Source organism: Ursus arctos, unplaced genomic scaffold, assembly GCF_023065955.2.
Source record: "Ursus arctos isolate Adak ecotype North America unplaced genomic scaffold, UrsArc2.0 scaffold_7, whole genome shotgun sequence".
Classification (NCBI taxonomy): Eukaryota; Metazoa; Chordata; class Mammalia; order Carnivora; family Ursidae; genus Ursus; species Ursus arctos.
In genome coordinates, this window is record NW_026623089.1 from 44,501,171 (window position 1) to 44,517,645 (window position 16,475).

At 40.8% G+C, this 16,475-nt stretch overlaps 1 protein-coding gene across 1 annotated transcript in view; it reads right to left on the minus strand.

The window, feature by feature from the left end:
- Window positions 1-660: 660 nt before the first annotated feature.
- The window catches only part of LOC113259231 (pro-neuregulin-3, membrane-bound isoform), a 445,035-nt gene continuing 429,220 nt past the window's right edge, over window positions 661-16,475 (minus strand). Inside the window, exon 2 of the mRNA XM_026504578.3 lies at window positions 661-806. Coding sequence (XP_026360363.3) covers window positions 673-806 — 134 coding nt within the window. The 3' untranslated portion in view covers window positions 661-672. The remainder of the gene's footprint in view (window positions 807-16,475) is intronic.

Consider the following 16,475-nt stretch of genomic DNA (forward strand, 5'->3'; position numbering starts at 1 on the left):
CTCCACTTGTTTTTATTTTTAGCATTTATATAACCTTAAGTCTCTAAAAACCAATTAAACACCTCCTCATCTCTACTGGGAATTTTCCCTAAGTAGTTCTCTACCTAGACTGTAATAGGACTATGATTTCATTTACAACATCTTGCAGGAAACTGTTTCATCAAGAGAGGTGTTAAAAAAATAATGAAATTAATAAACGAGGGCAGAATCAAGACGAGTTTCAGTCTTCTCTGGACACAGTAACAGTCTGGGGTTTGGTTCACGATCAACACTGAGCCACTCGATCTTAGATGAGCAGTTTGCTTTGTCATGCCACCGTCTGTAGTTTGGCAAGAAGGGGTTCTTTCTGAGTACAGGCCAATATGCCTAAGTCCTGCCCCAAAAATGCAGGCTTCTAAAGTGAGTAAACAATTATTTTTATTAAATTGGTAGATATAAAAGTAAACCCTTCTTTGCTTAGTCAGGTAAAATTCAGATCTTGTCTACTTTAATTCAGTTTTACCTTCCGCAAATACTAAAGAAACAGGCTTGCCCCTTCCCGTATTAAGACTCCTGATTTTGCCCTTCCAAAAGCTGGACCAAATGCAACCCACGTACACTCCGGAGCTCACACACCGCCCTCCGCTGCCAGGCCTCTCTGAGGGCCTGCCCCCAGTGCCGGCCACCAGTGGCTTACCGACAATGTTTATGGGATCCCGTCAGGGTTTCGATCACAAAGCACTCGCCATCATTGAGACAGTATGCGAGGTCCTTGTCTCGGCAGGGTTTGAAGTGCTCAGATCGCTCGGTGGAATACGTCGTTGTATCTGTCAGGGGAAACAGAGAGAATGCTGTCAGCAGCGGATCCTGCCACCACCAGGCCCCATTCCTGGCCGGGATCTGAGCACTGAGGACTTCTCCTGGGCACTGACCCCCGGCCTCGAGAGAGAGCACAGACCCTCCTCTGGACTGAAGAAATGAAGCTGGATATGGTCACACTGTACGACTGAATGTTGCGTGCTCCCCAAAATACACAGGTTGAAACCTAATCACAATGAGACAGTGTCAGTGGGGGCACCTGTGGGAGGGGATTAGATCATGAATGGGATTAGTACCCTTATAAACGGGCCCCAGAAAGCTCCGTTGCCCACTGCAGTCATGTGATGGTAGCGAGCAGGTAGCGCTCTGTGAGCCAGGAAGTCCTCCGTGCTCACCAGACACTGAATCTTCAGGCACCTTGATCTTGGACTTCCCAGCTTCTAAAACTGCGAGAAACAAATTTCTGTGGTTTATGAGCTGCCCAATCTATTATAGCAGACTGACTAAGACAAGCACTGTATTCAGTTGTCTTATTTCGCCATTGGATTTTAGCAATTGGAATCACTCTATAAGCCCCCGTTGAGGACACACTAACAGTAAGAGTTGAATGAATCTGCAGTCAAACACCTCAAATCCGCTGTCGTTAATTTCGGTTTTTAACAAACATATTGTATGAAAGATTGAAACAGGATCTCCTTCCCTTTATTACAGCCAAATGTCATTAAACATCTGATCAATGCATATTGTGACTGTTCTGTGGAAACCAATGCAGTTTCTAAGAGTTTTTTGTTTGCTTGTTTTTAGTTACGGCTCTAATCGGCTAATAGCTGAACCAATTATTTTTCCTTTTTTTTCTTTTTTTACGTAATTAAAATGCAAATTTTCCAAATTCTGAAACAGAATCTCAGATGTGAAGAATGTTTCTGGTAAATACCTAACAGAACCAAATTATTGTCATTTTAAAGCATTATTTTAAACTTTTGTTTTTAAAATCATAATTACTTACATTTTTAAATGGAGCTGTATGTCTACATCCTTTCCCTAAATATGAAACTAGCCATAAATATATGCTATCCACTAGACACAGACTCTGGTGTCACATGTAGACATTCTAGTCTCACAGTTTTAAGCAACTAAAGTATTAGCACCAACTCCTCTGCCACATTGGAGAAAAAAAAATATATTTAAAAAGTCAAAGATGGGGGCATCTGGGTGGCACAGTAGGTTAAGTGTCAACTCTTTGGCTCAGGTCATGATCTCAGGGTTGTGAGATGGAGCCCAGAGTCAGGATCCTTGCTCAGAGGGGAGTCCCCTTGAGATGCTCTCCCTCCTCTCCCTCTACCCCTACCCACCCTGTTCATGCTCTCTCTCTCTCTCTCAAATAAACAAATCTTTAAAAAATAAAATAACAAGTCAAAGATGAATAAATGATTCTGCATTTAAGCTCTTTTAATTCCCTTTACTTAGGTCTAGATTAATAATAATGTTCGATAGCATGGGTTAATGTAACCAACCAGCTTAGTAACGGGAAGTCACAATGAGCCTCTTCCTGTTCATCAGCCAAACTGAGGAGAAAGTGATTGACCTAAAAAGAAATTCACTCATACCCTTCCCACATCTAAAAATCCTCAGCAGGCCCCATCCCATAGGAATAACTCCAAATTCCTCAGGGAAGGACACAGACCATGTGGAATGTTGCCGTCTGGTGTCATCTTGTACCCTAAGACACACAACTTCATTTCCAATTATTATTCTATTTCTCCAAACACCAGGAGCTGTCACACAGCTTCTTCTTCCTGGACCATCTTTTATTTTGCTGAAAGACATCCAGAAATCCTTCAAAGCTTACATCATTTTCCCATTGTGTCTCCCTAGCACCTTTTATCACTCACATCACTGCATTCAACATTCGATGCTGCAAGCAGCCATTTGTTCACCTGTTTATCTGTTTCTTTAGTCTGTGTGTTTCTTAAGGTCAGAGGTGGAGCCTTGAATCACAATTGGTGTTCAGTAAAAAATGTCTTCAATAAATCTTGATCACTCTAACACTGTTAACAGTTTAAATGACATTGGTAAAAGATATGATCGTTGAAGACATTACAATCACATAAAAGTTAATGCATATCTTACAACAAGTTAGATATAATTCCACATCAATCTTATCATTTTAGTATACCTACTTTAATATTGAGGAATATTGGAAAAACAAACACTGCCCTCAGATTCACAGAAATCTTCACTCATATAATATACTGCTCATATAATGTGGGCATTGAAAAAGCCCACTGCTAATATCCCCTTTTGGTGGTACAATAGGAACTTATTTTTCCACTTCAAAATGTCTGTTAATACTCTGGCATGAAATAAAGGCTCTGCAAAACAGACACATTTTCTGTTTTCCAGGAGATCTCCTCTACAGAGAAGATTGTTACTCAAGACAGCTTGCAATAAATAGTTACACAGAATCAATCTCCCTTTCTATTGGAAATATTTAAAATTCAAGAGTCCTGAGCAAAATATTCAATATGAAACACCACACAGTTGATTGCTACTCTGACTGCTGAAGTATATTAACTCATGATCAGTTAAGTTTTCCTTTAATTTCTTATTATCCACTTATTGATATTCACTGATCATTCCTCTAAGAACAGCTTTTCATTAACATAACCTACAGCATAAAAAGTGAGATCCTTATTTTATAATCAGTGGTTTTAACAAGCTACAGACTCCAAGAGCAATACAATGGCAAAGCAATTACAATCAATTAGTTTCCATCTGACAAGTGCTGTCTCCTGTGGTTACCTCCCCATTCTACCAACTGCCTTCCTCATCACGTTATCGTCTATCAGCACGTTACAGAGGATCAGAGAACCAAGTAAATGCCCTACAAAAGTCCAAGGTGAGAGAGTACGGAGATGTCAGGCTTAACGTGTACTCAGGTTTCCTATTTCCGTAGCTTAGAGAATCCAAAACTTAAGATAAATACACAGGCTTATCCCTTGCAATGACTTGACTGGATTCAAAGAAATACCTCTGTTAAATATTTTTAATATCTTAATAGAATAAACAGTAACAGAATGCTAGGCTTGATCCTTCCATCAGTATACTGCAATCACCAATAAATCTGAAACCTTAGAATTTACCTAAACATTTCACTATATAGTGTCCATATATCACTACTCACCTAAAATCACATAGGCGTTGGGCAAGGTAAATGAAATTCACTACAAGATAAAAATAATTTTACATGTGCAGGGCATCATGCCAAATATGTCAATGGAAAGATAGAAAAATTTCTTAATGGAATCACCAGGCTGCTACGCTAACTCTAAGACCACTTACCCACTTCTGTAAAGTAGTAAATAAAGCAAATAAGTAAACTGTGCCGAGTCCTGTTAGGCTTTCTATCACTCATAACCAAACACAGCCCATCAAAGAGTCAACAATAATTTTGGATGACACGCTCCAATATTTGTATATTTACTTATAAGTGCATGTATGTATATATTTGGTTGTCTTACATATAAAATATATTACAAACATCTAAAATAAAACATAAATGCAAATGAGATAACAATAAAGTATGAGGTATACCTCTTTATTATCCTTCTGTGCCCTAAGGTGACACAGTGTGCTTTAAATTGTCTAGGTGAGTACTTTGTTCTAAAGAGGAAATAGGGGGCATTTGGGAGAATGACATAATGCATGTGACCTAACTCCAAACTATCGTAACTCTAAATAACCTCGGGACACCTTAACAATCAGGTATGGAACTCTCATCTGTAAACTTTTCCAGCATTTTTGAAACCTGTTTATATATTTTAAATTGGTTCACTTTTACAATAGTCTAATACACTACACTGGCTACAATACATGGTACTATTTTGTTATGTATTTCAAATTCAAAGAGCATCTTCTGTTTCTAGGAATATAACTTGATACATTTGCTATAGAGGTTTTGACTGTCTTCAAAAAAAAATCACATGGATGAAGGTCCGGGTAAGTAAACTAGGAGAAGCCTACTGTTCCCATGAATTCCCATTTGTTTTTCAAGGTTCTCTCTTATTGCAAAGTAACTCCTTCTCAGATATCATTCACTCCCCTGCATCAGCCCAGGAATCTCCCATCTGCCCAGGCCATGAACTCCTGAGGGGCAGAGTGGGTCTTCCCATCTCTGATCCAAGATCCTATAGATGGCCTGACACAGAGATGAACACAACAGGTGTTTATAAAAGAATGATCTTTTATACATGAGCATTTTTCTAAATGTTCTATACTGAAAACTGTGCATGCTTTTCATAAAAGAAAAACTCCATGTGAATAAATGTTTAGAAGTTAGGAGTCAAGAAGAGCTTCAAAAACAATTTAGGTAAAGTGTATAGAAATTGATAAGAGGAGGGGAAAAAAACAACTCCATGGGAAGAAGGGACAGGAAGAGAGAAAAAATTAGGGATGATGTTCTAAAAGAGAGGATAAAGGAATGTTAAGCTAAAGATGAACAGAGATGGTGCTAAGGATGGGCCTTCCAAGCACCACAACCAAAGTTCAAGGTCTCAGGCCAAGAAAGTGTAGTTGCTGGCATGAGGAACAGTGCCCATTCACTTGAGACCGCAGGGGCTGTACAATTATCCAGACCACTCATCTGGCACTTGTTATATGTAGTTTAATGTGTTTTCTTATATTTTTGTGGGTTTTGGTCTCTATCCCCAGGGAGTTCAGGGAGAGTGCTTTGCTTTTAAGTTTTGTATTCTTTCCACACCATGTAGCATACATAGTAAGCAATCAGTACAGTAATTAAACGCACAGTGGGAAGTACTGGTGGTTAATTCATTAAAGGAAAAATGGGAAGAAAATGTAAGGCTGGGAAATAGAAATCCCTGCAGATTTTGCAATGGAAGTTAATTTTTTAATGAATTAAAACAATGACTGGTTTTCCCCCTTAAGTACTAAGTTGAACCTGAATATTTCTTATTGAGGCTTTCTTTGTTGCCAGCACAACACTGCACACTGTGGGAACACAGATTTTGTTGCAAGAACAAGAGCGCTAAATAGACTATTACAGATAATAATTGCACTAGATAATCAAAATAAAGGGAGAGCCTAATTCAGGCTATAGTTCTCTCTGAAGGCTTCCCAAAGGGTTGGCACTGGAGCTGGGTCTTGAATGGACACGATTTAATTGGCACAGGAAAAAGAATTCTAGACATGAAGAGCAAGAACACCTAACGAAGGAAAATGATGACAGGCTGCATAACCCCCAGGTCCATTCCACACACTCCCGGCTTACAAATGTCAGCGTCATCAACCAGTTTTTTTCCTTCCCCCACTGAGTTCATGAGAATTCTCTAAGAAAAGTTAAGACGCGATCTAAAAGCTTTTAGGATTAGCAAAATACCTTTACAGGCTAGCACCCATTTAAATATGGCCATGAACTCCAGCAGACTCTTCCATGGCAGTGGTATAAATGAAACCTGTTGCCATACATTACAATTCCCAGTTGAATCTGCCATTTATCGGGCACCTAGTAAGGAGCACTGGCAGGAGACTGACTTATAAAATATTTAATGGTTAAGGAAAATTGCAAGAAGAATGCAGTAGTGTTTGAAAGGGAAACAAACCACTTCTCAGCTGGCAAGGGGCAAAGATAGCTTTCTTCCTGCTGCCAGAGACCAGACATTGTTCACTTTGCTGGCATGGGAGAAATGGGGAACGCGCGGCAAGGAATCTATAAGCTCAAATGAGTCATGGGGCTGCTGTGAGAACTGACAGTTCGTGATGTATCCCAGAGCCATCCATAGCAACTGTAGGAAGGACCCTTCTTAAATTTGCATGACATACCTGCCACCTTGAAATCTTGCTTCTAAGACTGCATCAGTTTAAAAAAGCCTGAACGAGACATAGCTTGTTTGATAGAAATGCATTTATTTGGAAATTGCAGAGTTATCCTACAGCTGAATCTATTTCCTTCTACCTGCATGCATATCAGCAGTAACAGTTGGCAACTACTGTCACTGGAGCCTTTGTCTTGTCACAGGCCCTTGAGCCTCCGCTAGGTACTATGCTACATGCTTCCTACACACCATCTCTGCTCCCCATGTCGCTCTACTGAAATGGTCCAGTCTGTGTCACTGGGTGTCTCAGAATCTAATGGATGTTTACAAATTTTTTTCTCAACTTGTTTCAACTCTCAGAAGCACCCACACTCAGCCACTCCCACCTCTGTGAAAAACCTTTCATTGGCTCCCTTGCTATCACATAAGGTTGATTTTCCTTTTGCTTTTTAGTCTTTGCCACCTGTCTCGTGTAACTTTTACTTAAATGCCAGACGGTTCAAGAACTAGTCTTCAAATAATTCCCAATGTACACTCTGCACTGTGCTACCCATTTCCCATTAGCTATTTTTTGGCTTTAAAGAACACTATGAATTTATGCTATTATTTACTTTCCTTATCTTACAAATGAAGAAACTGAGTATTAGAGAGTCTATCATTGACCCACGGTCATGGGGTTCTTAGCTGGTAGCTTCTGGACTCAAACCAATGCAGCCTGACTTAACCACTGTACTCCTTCCCACAGACCACTTTTTTTTTTTTTCTGCTTTTCCCTGCCCCACTTTTACTTATCCCCCAGGTGAATGCTATCCCAGGTGTGGTCCTCAGACCAGCAGCATCAGCATTATCTGTACAGTTCATGAGCCCCATCCCAAACTTACTGCACCAGAAACCGGAAGTGAGTGGTGGGATGTTCAGTTAACAAGCTTTCCAGGTAATTCTCTGAGAAGCAGCAGCTTTGGGTGATTCTATTGCCAACATGCCAGTAACTCCCAGAGCTATACCTCCAGCCCACTGGTGTTTCTGAACTCAGTCTGCCTACCTTTCCCTTCTTGATGGATATCTCGAAGGCACCTAAAAATAACCTTATAGAAAACCCAAGTCTTGCTCTTCTTCCACAGACTGATTCTCAGACTCAACCAACCACAACACTGATCCAATGGACTCTGCTCCAGCTATGGTCAGATTTATTCTGATTAGTCCTGTAATTTCCATACTACCCATTAAATACGTTCAATATCACCTCTGTGTATACATGACAGGCAAGAGACTTGAAACTGGGAGAAAATTATGGAGTAAACAAACACATACATGTTTATTAAAGATATACACCTATTTAGTTTCCACTTGAAGCCCATAAGCATAAAAGAAAATACCCTGATCTTTAGCAGTCAGTCTTGGGTCCATTCCCATGACCATAGATACTTTTTCAAAAAAGATGTATTTATTTATTTGAGAGAGAAAGAGGGAGAGAGCATGCACAAGCATGGGGGGGAGGAGAAGGAAAAGAGAATCTCAAGCAGACTCCGCACTGAGCATGGAGCCCAATGTAAAGGCTCGATCCCACAACCTTGAGATCACGACCTGAACAGAGACCAAGAGTCGGACGCTTAACTGACTATGTTACCCAGGCACCCCAGACAGATATATGTATTTTTTTTTTATCATTTAACTCTAAACACATTATTATAGATACAGAGCTACAAGGTAGTGCTTACCTTAGCATGCTGAAGGTATGTGCGTGCTGGTGATGTTAGCATAATCATTACTGTCACAGTAATTATAATTCTCAGAAAGCTTGCCACTAAGCATCTACAACGTGTCGGGCCCTGAGATAAATTCTAGGAATAGACAGTTGGCCTTGCCAGGTCCTTAGGTACTCAACGTCTAGTTTGGGAAAAGGGTGGGAAGCAGACATGTATAGAGTTACATTGCAATTCTGAGTAATGATCACTGTTCCCACAGTACTAGAGGCAGGAATGAAGACTTACTGAAGTTCCAGATAATGCCAGCTACTTCTAATCTGAGGATTTGGGGAAGACTTCAGTAGGAGCTCACACTTCACAGAGGCCTTAAACAATTAGAACTGTTTTGCTGTGCAGGCACCTGCTGCTGTGGATAGGTCCAAGGAACAGCATATATAAGGTCACAGTGCGTTGAAGGGGCCTGATTTTGTCCAGTGTTATTGGAACCCAAGAAATGTGAGACGGAGATAGGAAAGTGAAGTCCCAAGGAGCCTTCTACATTTGGCACCTGTGGGGAAACAAGTGAGGGAGTGTTTTATAATTTTGTAATATGAGAACACAACCGGAGTTTTAGGCAGCTCAAGTGTGCTACCAAGGTAAGTGTGTCACCTGCTGACTCGCAGAAGCCTCTCAGTGGAGCTCAGGGAGACCAGATGGCTGGCTGTTGCAAGGGGCTTTCACCCCTTATATGTCATGCAAAGGCGCATTGGGGAAATAAAGAGTCGCAGAGAATGGAACATCGTCCCCAGCATCGACTGCAGTCCCATTCTGAAAGGCATTCTTGCATGGGAAATCAAACCCCAATAGAAAGTTGCTTAGGGGACGTGGTGTGGAAAGAAGAGGTGAGTGATTCAGGTCTAAAATGGCATCTCATTACAACTCCCTGATACACCTGACTTAGAAGCCACGCAGAGACCTGAAGTCTGTTAGCTGAGGTCTCTATGCTGGAGAAGCTTGAAAGGCCTCACCCAAAAAATCTCAGCACTCTTCTTCCTTATGGAAATCAAGATTGGCCAATCACCTACAAAGGGTCATATTCTTTCCTTGGCTGATGGTACTGGAATTTCTTGTGCAGTTATAATGCCACTTGTAATTTCCAATGCTATTGCCCCTTTGTAAGTAGGGGAATGTCTGAAAAAGTTGGAAGTGATCCCTCTGGCAGCCAGACCCTGATGTTTCCAAATAAGCACATGATATTCCACCAAATACTCTGTGACTTTGGCACCAGACAGAAGACAAGGCCACTTCGCAAAAAAAAAAAAAAAAAAAAAAAAAAAAAAAAACCCACAAAAACCATCTAGTTATATGTTCCTCTTTTGACCAATGTTAAGTGACTGCTGCCTTTGTGTCAACGACAAGCTCTCCTATTGACCTCTTGCATCCTGGATTTTTTTTTTTTTTAATGTGGAGAAGTTATTTTTATTTTTATTTTTTTTATTTTTTTATTTTTTGCATCCTGGATTTTTTTTTTAAGATTTTATTTATTTATTTGACAGAGATAGAGACAGCCAGTGAGAGAGGGAACACAAGCAGGGGGAGTGGGAGAGGAAGAAGCAGGCTCATAGCGGAGGAGCCTGACGTGGGGCTCGATCCCACAACGCCGGGATCACGCCATGAGCCGAAGGCAGACGCTTAACCGCTGTGCCACCCAGGCGCCCCTGCATCCTGGATTTTTAAGCTACTCATTCAGAGTAATATACTCGTGCTTTCCTGGGCCTATGGGATCGTCAGCTCACAGTTCAAATTACCTGGCAAGACTGATAAAAAGAAATGAAGTCTCTATCGGGATTTTAAAAAGTCTCATCTCTAACAGGTAAAAATCTTTAATTCAGGGTTGGTGTGAGGGTTTTGTCCTAGTCCATTTAGGCTGCCATAACATTATACCATACACTGAGCAGATTATAAACAACAGAAATCTGTTTCTGACGATTCTGGAGTCTGGGAAGTCCAAGATCAAGATGCCAGTAAGTCTGATGTCCGGTGAGGGCGTCCTGGCTCACCGATGGCTGACTTCTTGCTGTGCCCTCACATGGCGAAGGGGGTGAGGGAGCTCCCTGGGGTCTCTATATTATAAGAGTACTAGCTCCATTTGGAAGACCTCCACCCTCATGATCTAATCACCCCCAAAAGACCCCCCGCCTTCTAATATTATTATTGGGTGTTACTGTTCAACATATGAATTTGGGGGGACACAACCATTCAGCCTATAGCATATTTTCATTCAATAAATATTTACTGAATAACTATCGGGCAGCTGGTGACGGGCTATTTACTGGGAACACACCACACCACACACACGCACATACACACACATACGCACATGAAATAAAGAAAAAACCAAATTCCTATCTTCCGGAAACCTATGGTCTATGAGACAAACAGATGAAAATAATAACAAAGGCTATTATTTCTCATGGGGAATCTGAGAATTTTCCCTAGAGAGAGACTCATTTTTGTTAGCTTTGATAAATCAGCTTAAAGACTGGGTTTCCCATGCCTATGTGGGAAGTAACCGTCAATACGTCTCTGCTTGAAAGAATGAAAGACAACGAGAGCACATCTAGGGGACTAGGGTCTTGTCCCATGTGGGGGACGCACCCATGAGAAGAGCCCTGCACTCGGCAAAAGGACCTGAAGGATTTTGTAGATAAGACAAATATTGCATGGGAATGTAGCTTTGGCAGAATGTTTCATTGTCTCCTAACATGGGCGCTGGATGAAATCTAGAGATGACTGTGAGAGTGTGGGGTGCAGAGTGCCCCCTGCAGAGAGGGGCATGTGCAAAGGCCTCAGAGGACGTACATACGGACCATTTGAACAACCGTGGCCTATGTCCTGACAATGGGGGGCAGGTACTGTGTAGGAGCTGGGGACGGAGACAGACGGGCTTAGAAATTTTTTATTCTTCATCATAAAAGCCAGGAAAAGCCAATGAATGATTTTCCAGAAGGAAATGATCCATCATTATGTATTTTTGCACAATTGTGTCAACTGATTACAATGTGGATAATTCATCTTAGGGAGGCAGGCATACATGTAGGCAGGCCTATACGGCATAGTCCAGGTGAGATGAGAGGGGAAGAAGCCGTGGACTGGAGAGAAATTTATGAAGTAGAATCGCCAATGTTTGGTGATTCACATGGAAGGTGGAGTAGGATGGCTACCAGGCCATGTTCGGTTTCTGGATTAATACTGAGGAAGTTTGGGAACCCTGGTGCAGGACATCTCGGATATCATGGAGAGACTTCATTCAAGGGGATTTGAGCAGAGTAAAACAGAGTAAAACAACTGCAATATGTTAATAGTTAACACAATTAATGAAGCAAACTGCTGTACATCGGACCTTCTCATGGTCTAAATCTGTCCTTAGCTGTCTTGGTTGTAACAACTGAAACTAGACGATCTTAGGATAAACAGAAACCCTAGAAGTCAAAATGTGATAATAATGCTTGAATAAACCTATTATTCAGATTTAAATATTATCTTCATTTTACAGAAGAGAAGCTGAAGTACGGAGGGACCAAGGAATCTTCTTAGGATTTCACAGCAATAAAATGGAAAGGCAGGAATTACACCCAGAGACGCCCAACTCCATAATGCACATTCTTCAGCATTCTACATTTCCACCTGCTCTGAGTTTGGGACTCTTTTAAGGTGTGTGTATTCATGCCTCTTTTTGCCAAATTCCATTAGTCACTCTATTATGAGTAAATGGAAGAGCAATCAGAAAGCGCTATTTTTCAGCAACCCATTCATGTTTTCACCCATCCGCCCCATACCCGTCGATCTGAGCACACAATGAAACACTCAGTAAGGTAGGGCCTGGGAGAAGGTAGGTGGGTCCAAAAACTAAAACAAAGACAGTGCCTGACACTGGAAATTTCTATTACCTCCTCTTTCAAATTTCTCTTTCATGCTATTATGGCTTTGAAATAATGTCTAAACATTGACACGATTCTCCAAATTTCTTCATAAAAATGAACATCATTCACTTCACTTATTTAAAATCTTATTTTTCCCCCTTCATATCTTTGGCTCTTACTGAGATCCTTTATTTTCATGTTCAAGCAATTCAAGCGCTTCCTTCTCTACACGGGTCATGAGAAAGGCACGGGCATGGCAGCCGTATGGGCAATGTGGGCCTGGGTCTGAACCCCTGCTTATGCATTTGCTCACTCTGTCAAATGTCTGAAGAGAGTTCAAAGAGACAGCAGCTCTGCAAATAGTGGCTTGGTTCTCCATGGTCACAGCTACATAAGAAGGACTTGGAGAGTGGGCTGAGGTGGGAACTAGACCCACCTTAATGCTCTTTCGCACAGAAAAAGCAGTTTCTACTTCTACTATGTGCTTAATTGGGATCCTTTGAGAGACGAGTTTATAATCACCCTTCTACTCTGTTTCTATGAGTTTGGCTTTTTCACATTCACATTTAGGCGAGATCATAGAGTACCTGTCTTTCTGTCTGACTTATTTTACCTAGCATAATGCCTTGGTCACCACATCCATCATTCCTGGGTATTTTGCCTATAAGTCTAGGTGTGAAGAAAAGTCAATTAAGAGAAATTCCCCAAAGAAAATATCAGAGACTTTAAGGAGTTCTTATTGCTGGCTGACTGCAAAAATTATGAAAATTGTATTAAAGGACTAGAAAAGACTAACACATGGTTCTTCGAGTACAGGGACTAGGTCTTCAAGCTGTCTTGTATCTGCAGCCCCCACCTTAGCTAGCAGATTGCTAGATACACAAGAGAAAATAAAGAAATGTTAAACGAGACGGAACAGATACAATTTCCTAGAAAGCAAGGCAATGAGAAGCTTGCCCAAGGAGGAAAGGAGATGCAAACATTCAACCAAAGCATCAGGACCAAGAAAATACAAAGGGACAGCAGAAACACACTAAAAGTCAAGAGCCCCTGGAAACATCAGACATTTGAACTTCAACATATCCACACTTATAAAAGGTGGGGGGGGGGTTAAGAGAAAAGACCCAAAAAGCACTGACTAAATATACAGAAGTCAATACTGCAGTGTTAACCCCTAAAATGTCACACCTGTTCAAAACAGACAAACTAAAATTCATTCAGTCACTAGGCCATTTACCATTTTAACAACTTCCAGGTCTTAGGAATATGCAATCACGTTATGAAACAATTACATTTCCCCCACATCTCCTACACATCATTCATTTCACTGCCTTACAAAGTCTCATCCTCTGTCACCCTGTTCATCCTCTTATCAACAGGACGCATCCCAAGCACAAGGGGAAGGGGGCAAGCCTTATTTCTTTGTCCCACAGTGGAACTCAGCACTGTTGCCTCCGTATGTGGGATCAAGTCCAAGTAGGCGTAATAACCAACCTAATGTTCTGCAATGTAGGTGTGCAAATTGGGGTTTGCATTCCAACTTTGCTACTTACTGGCGTTTTGAACACAAGTAAACTGAATATGTGAAAACCTATAATTCACTGGGTTTCCTGAAGCTTAAATGAGAAAAAGCAACACTGTTGCAGAGTGGATTTTGTCAAGAGCTGGGCGCCAAGCACTTTTTTCCCTTCTTTCCCTTTTACTAAGTAAGTCAACATGTATTTATTAAGCGTCCAATTCAGCAGTGTCTCTGTATAATGCCAGTTAAAATCATTTATTAATTTAACAATCTATCACAGAACATTGACTCTAAGACTCTTAAGTACTGTAATAGCACCTGGGGTAGAGCTGAGGAACACAGTACCAAGATCACAAGGCATGTGGCTGTTTCCCAGGAACTACCAGGTATGGGTGACTCTCAGGTGCCCAGTTCATTCTGCTAAGTGCTGCACAGGGGAGGAGGGTAGCAAACGTACCCATGACACCCAGAGTTTGTGGTTTTCTTGGCACTTGTTTGGAGACTGAGTAGGGCTACAGAATTTCAAATATAAAGATGTTCCTCTCGGGGCAGCTTGTGGGTTTCCCATTTGCTACTAAAGAGACTAGATTAGTAAAGAGTAAAATACCACCCAGTACCAGAAACATGATGATGTCACAAGCGTACAGCCTGCAGGGGTGCCTGGGTGGCTCAGGTGGTTAAGCATCTGCCTTCGGCTTAGGTCATGATCCCAGGGTCCTGGGATCAAGTCCCACATTGGCTCCCTGCTCAGCGGGGAGCTTGCTTCTCCCTCTCACACTGCCTGCTGCTCCCCGTACTTGTGCGCTCTCTCTTTCTCTCTCTCTCTGACAAATAAATAAATAAAATCTTAAAACAAATCAAAACAAAACAAGGGTATAGCCTGCAACTCTACTATCTCTTTGATCTCAGGACAATAATTGAGACCTTTCTGCAATATTCTTCAAAAGGTTTGGTTTGTGTTTTTGTCTTTTGACAGGGAAGAGAGGGACTCATGTTTCATTCAATCATCACTGTCTTACTAATCTGTGGAAGTGTCGACAAGAGATGGATGGTTAGAATACACATGGCACCAAGGAAAGATCTATCAATCTTGTTTGACTCTTGGCTCAACCGTGTCTACCTGCTTTTCAGCAAGTCCTCAATTTTTATAAATTTTATCTATAAAATGTGATTATAATATTACTCATTATTCATTTTCATAACAGCTGAAAGGGCCCAATCCATTACTGATTTCTAGTAAATATTCATTTTATCTTATGTTTTTTTTTCTTCTTTAAAGCTTTCCATTTGATTAGAAACTTCTCCAAAGAATGAATGTGTATATGTATATATATGCATATATGTACGTGTGTGCACACACACACACACATACATACATCAAACACATGAAAGAACGCTCAACAACATTAATCATTACGGAAATAAAAATCAAAACCATAATGAAATACCACTTCATCCCCACCAGAATGGACAATAATGACTGTTGGCAAAGAAAATGTGGAGAAGCTAGAAACCTCATAACCTGCCGTAGGAAAGAAAAATGGTGCAGATGCTTTGGAAAACAGTTTGGCGATTTCTCAAAATGTTAAACAGAGGTACCATATAAACCAGCAAGTCCACTCTCACATATATAACCCAAGAGAATTGAAAGCAAATTTTCATGTAAAACAAATATTCATACTTGAATATGGATGTTCATAGAAGCATCATTTGTAGACAAAAAATGGAAGCATCAATGGAAGCATGTGGTATATCCAGACAATGGGATATTCCTCACCAATAAAAGTAGTAAAGTACTGATACGTGCTACAGCATGGACGAAACTTGAAAGTGTGATGCTTAGTGGGAGAAGCTCGACATAAGGGTATATCATATGATTCCATTCATAAGAAAAGTCTAGAATAGGCAAATCCATGGAGACACAATGTCAATCAGTGGTTGCAGAGGGTGGGAGGAGGGAAAATGTTCCTTCCCTGTCTTTCAACATTGGTTTTTCCACATTCCCTCTTTTGTATTTCCAGTTTATTAGTAGGTAAAAGGGACAAATATGGTTCCTATTTTAGATTCTGCAAAACATAATCACTGTTAATTTCATGCTATGCCTTTGAAAGAAAGGGAACACACACTGCAAACCATTAGAGAAAAAAAGAAGGAAAACCCATCGTGTACTTCCCCAAAGCTCCTTGCGTTATTGACAAAACTTTACTCCCAGACCTCTGTTTCAGAACAAATATTGTTTTGAGAAAATTGGTCCATTCTCTGTGCCTGTTGGAAAGCAATTAAAGCTGAAATCAAATAACTATAATCATCTGTTCATTTCCGACCCTTATCTCTCCATTTGCAGAAAGAGCTGCTATGTATTAAAGTGTTTGTGGATCATTCAATAATTTAGGTACTAGGGGAAAATGGTGGTTTTTGAGAGCAGTGCTGAGACAATTGGGGATTTTTAACAGAAATTCCAAATAAGGCACAGATAAGAGGCTAGCAACCCTCCAAATTTTGCTTCTCTAATGGTGGAGCATAAGATTCCCCCTCCCTCTGTATTGGCTTGTTCCCCAATCAGCACTACAAAGTAGAAACATAATCACCCTCTTTAACACCTTAAGATTTGGCAAAGGCGGAATATTCTGTGTCCTTCCCACACTGGGACTCCATGTCTTCCTTTCTTTCTGGTGTGACATTTTCCTGTACATACCTAGTAACATCCACTTTCATCCCT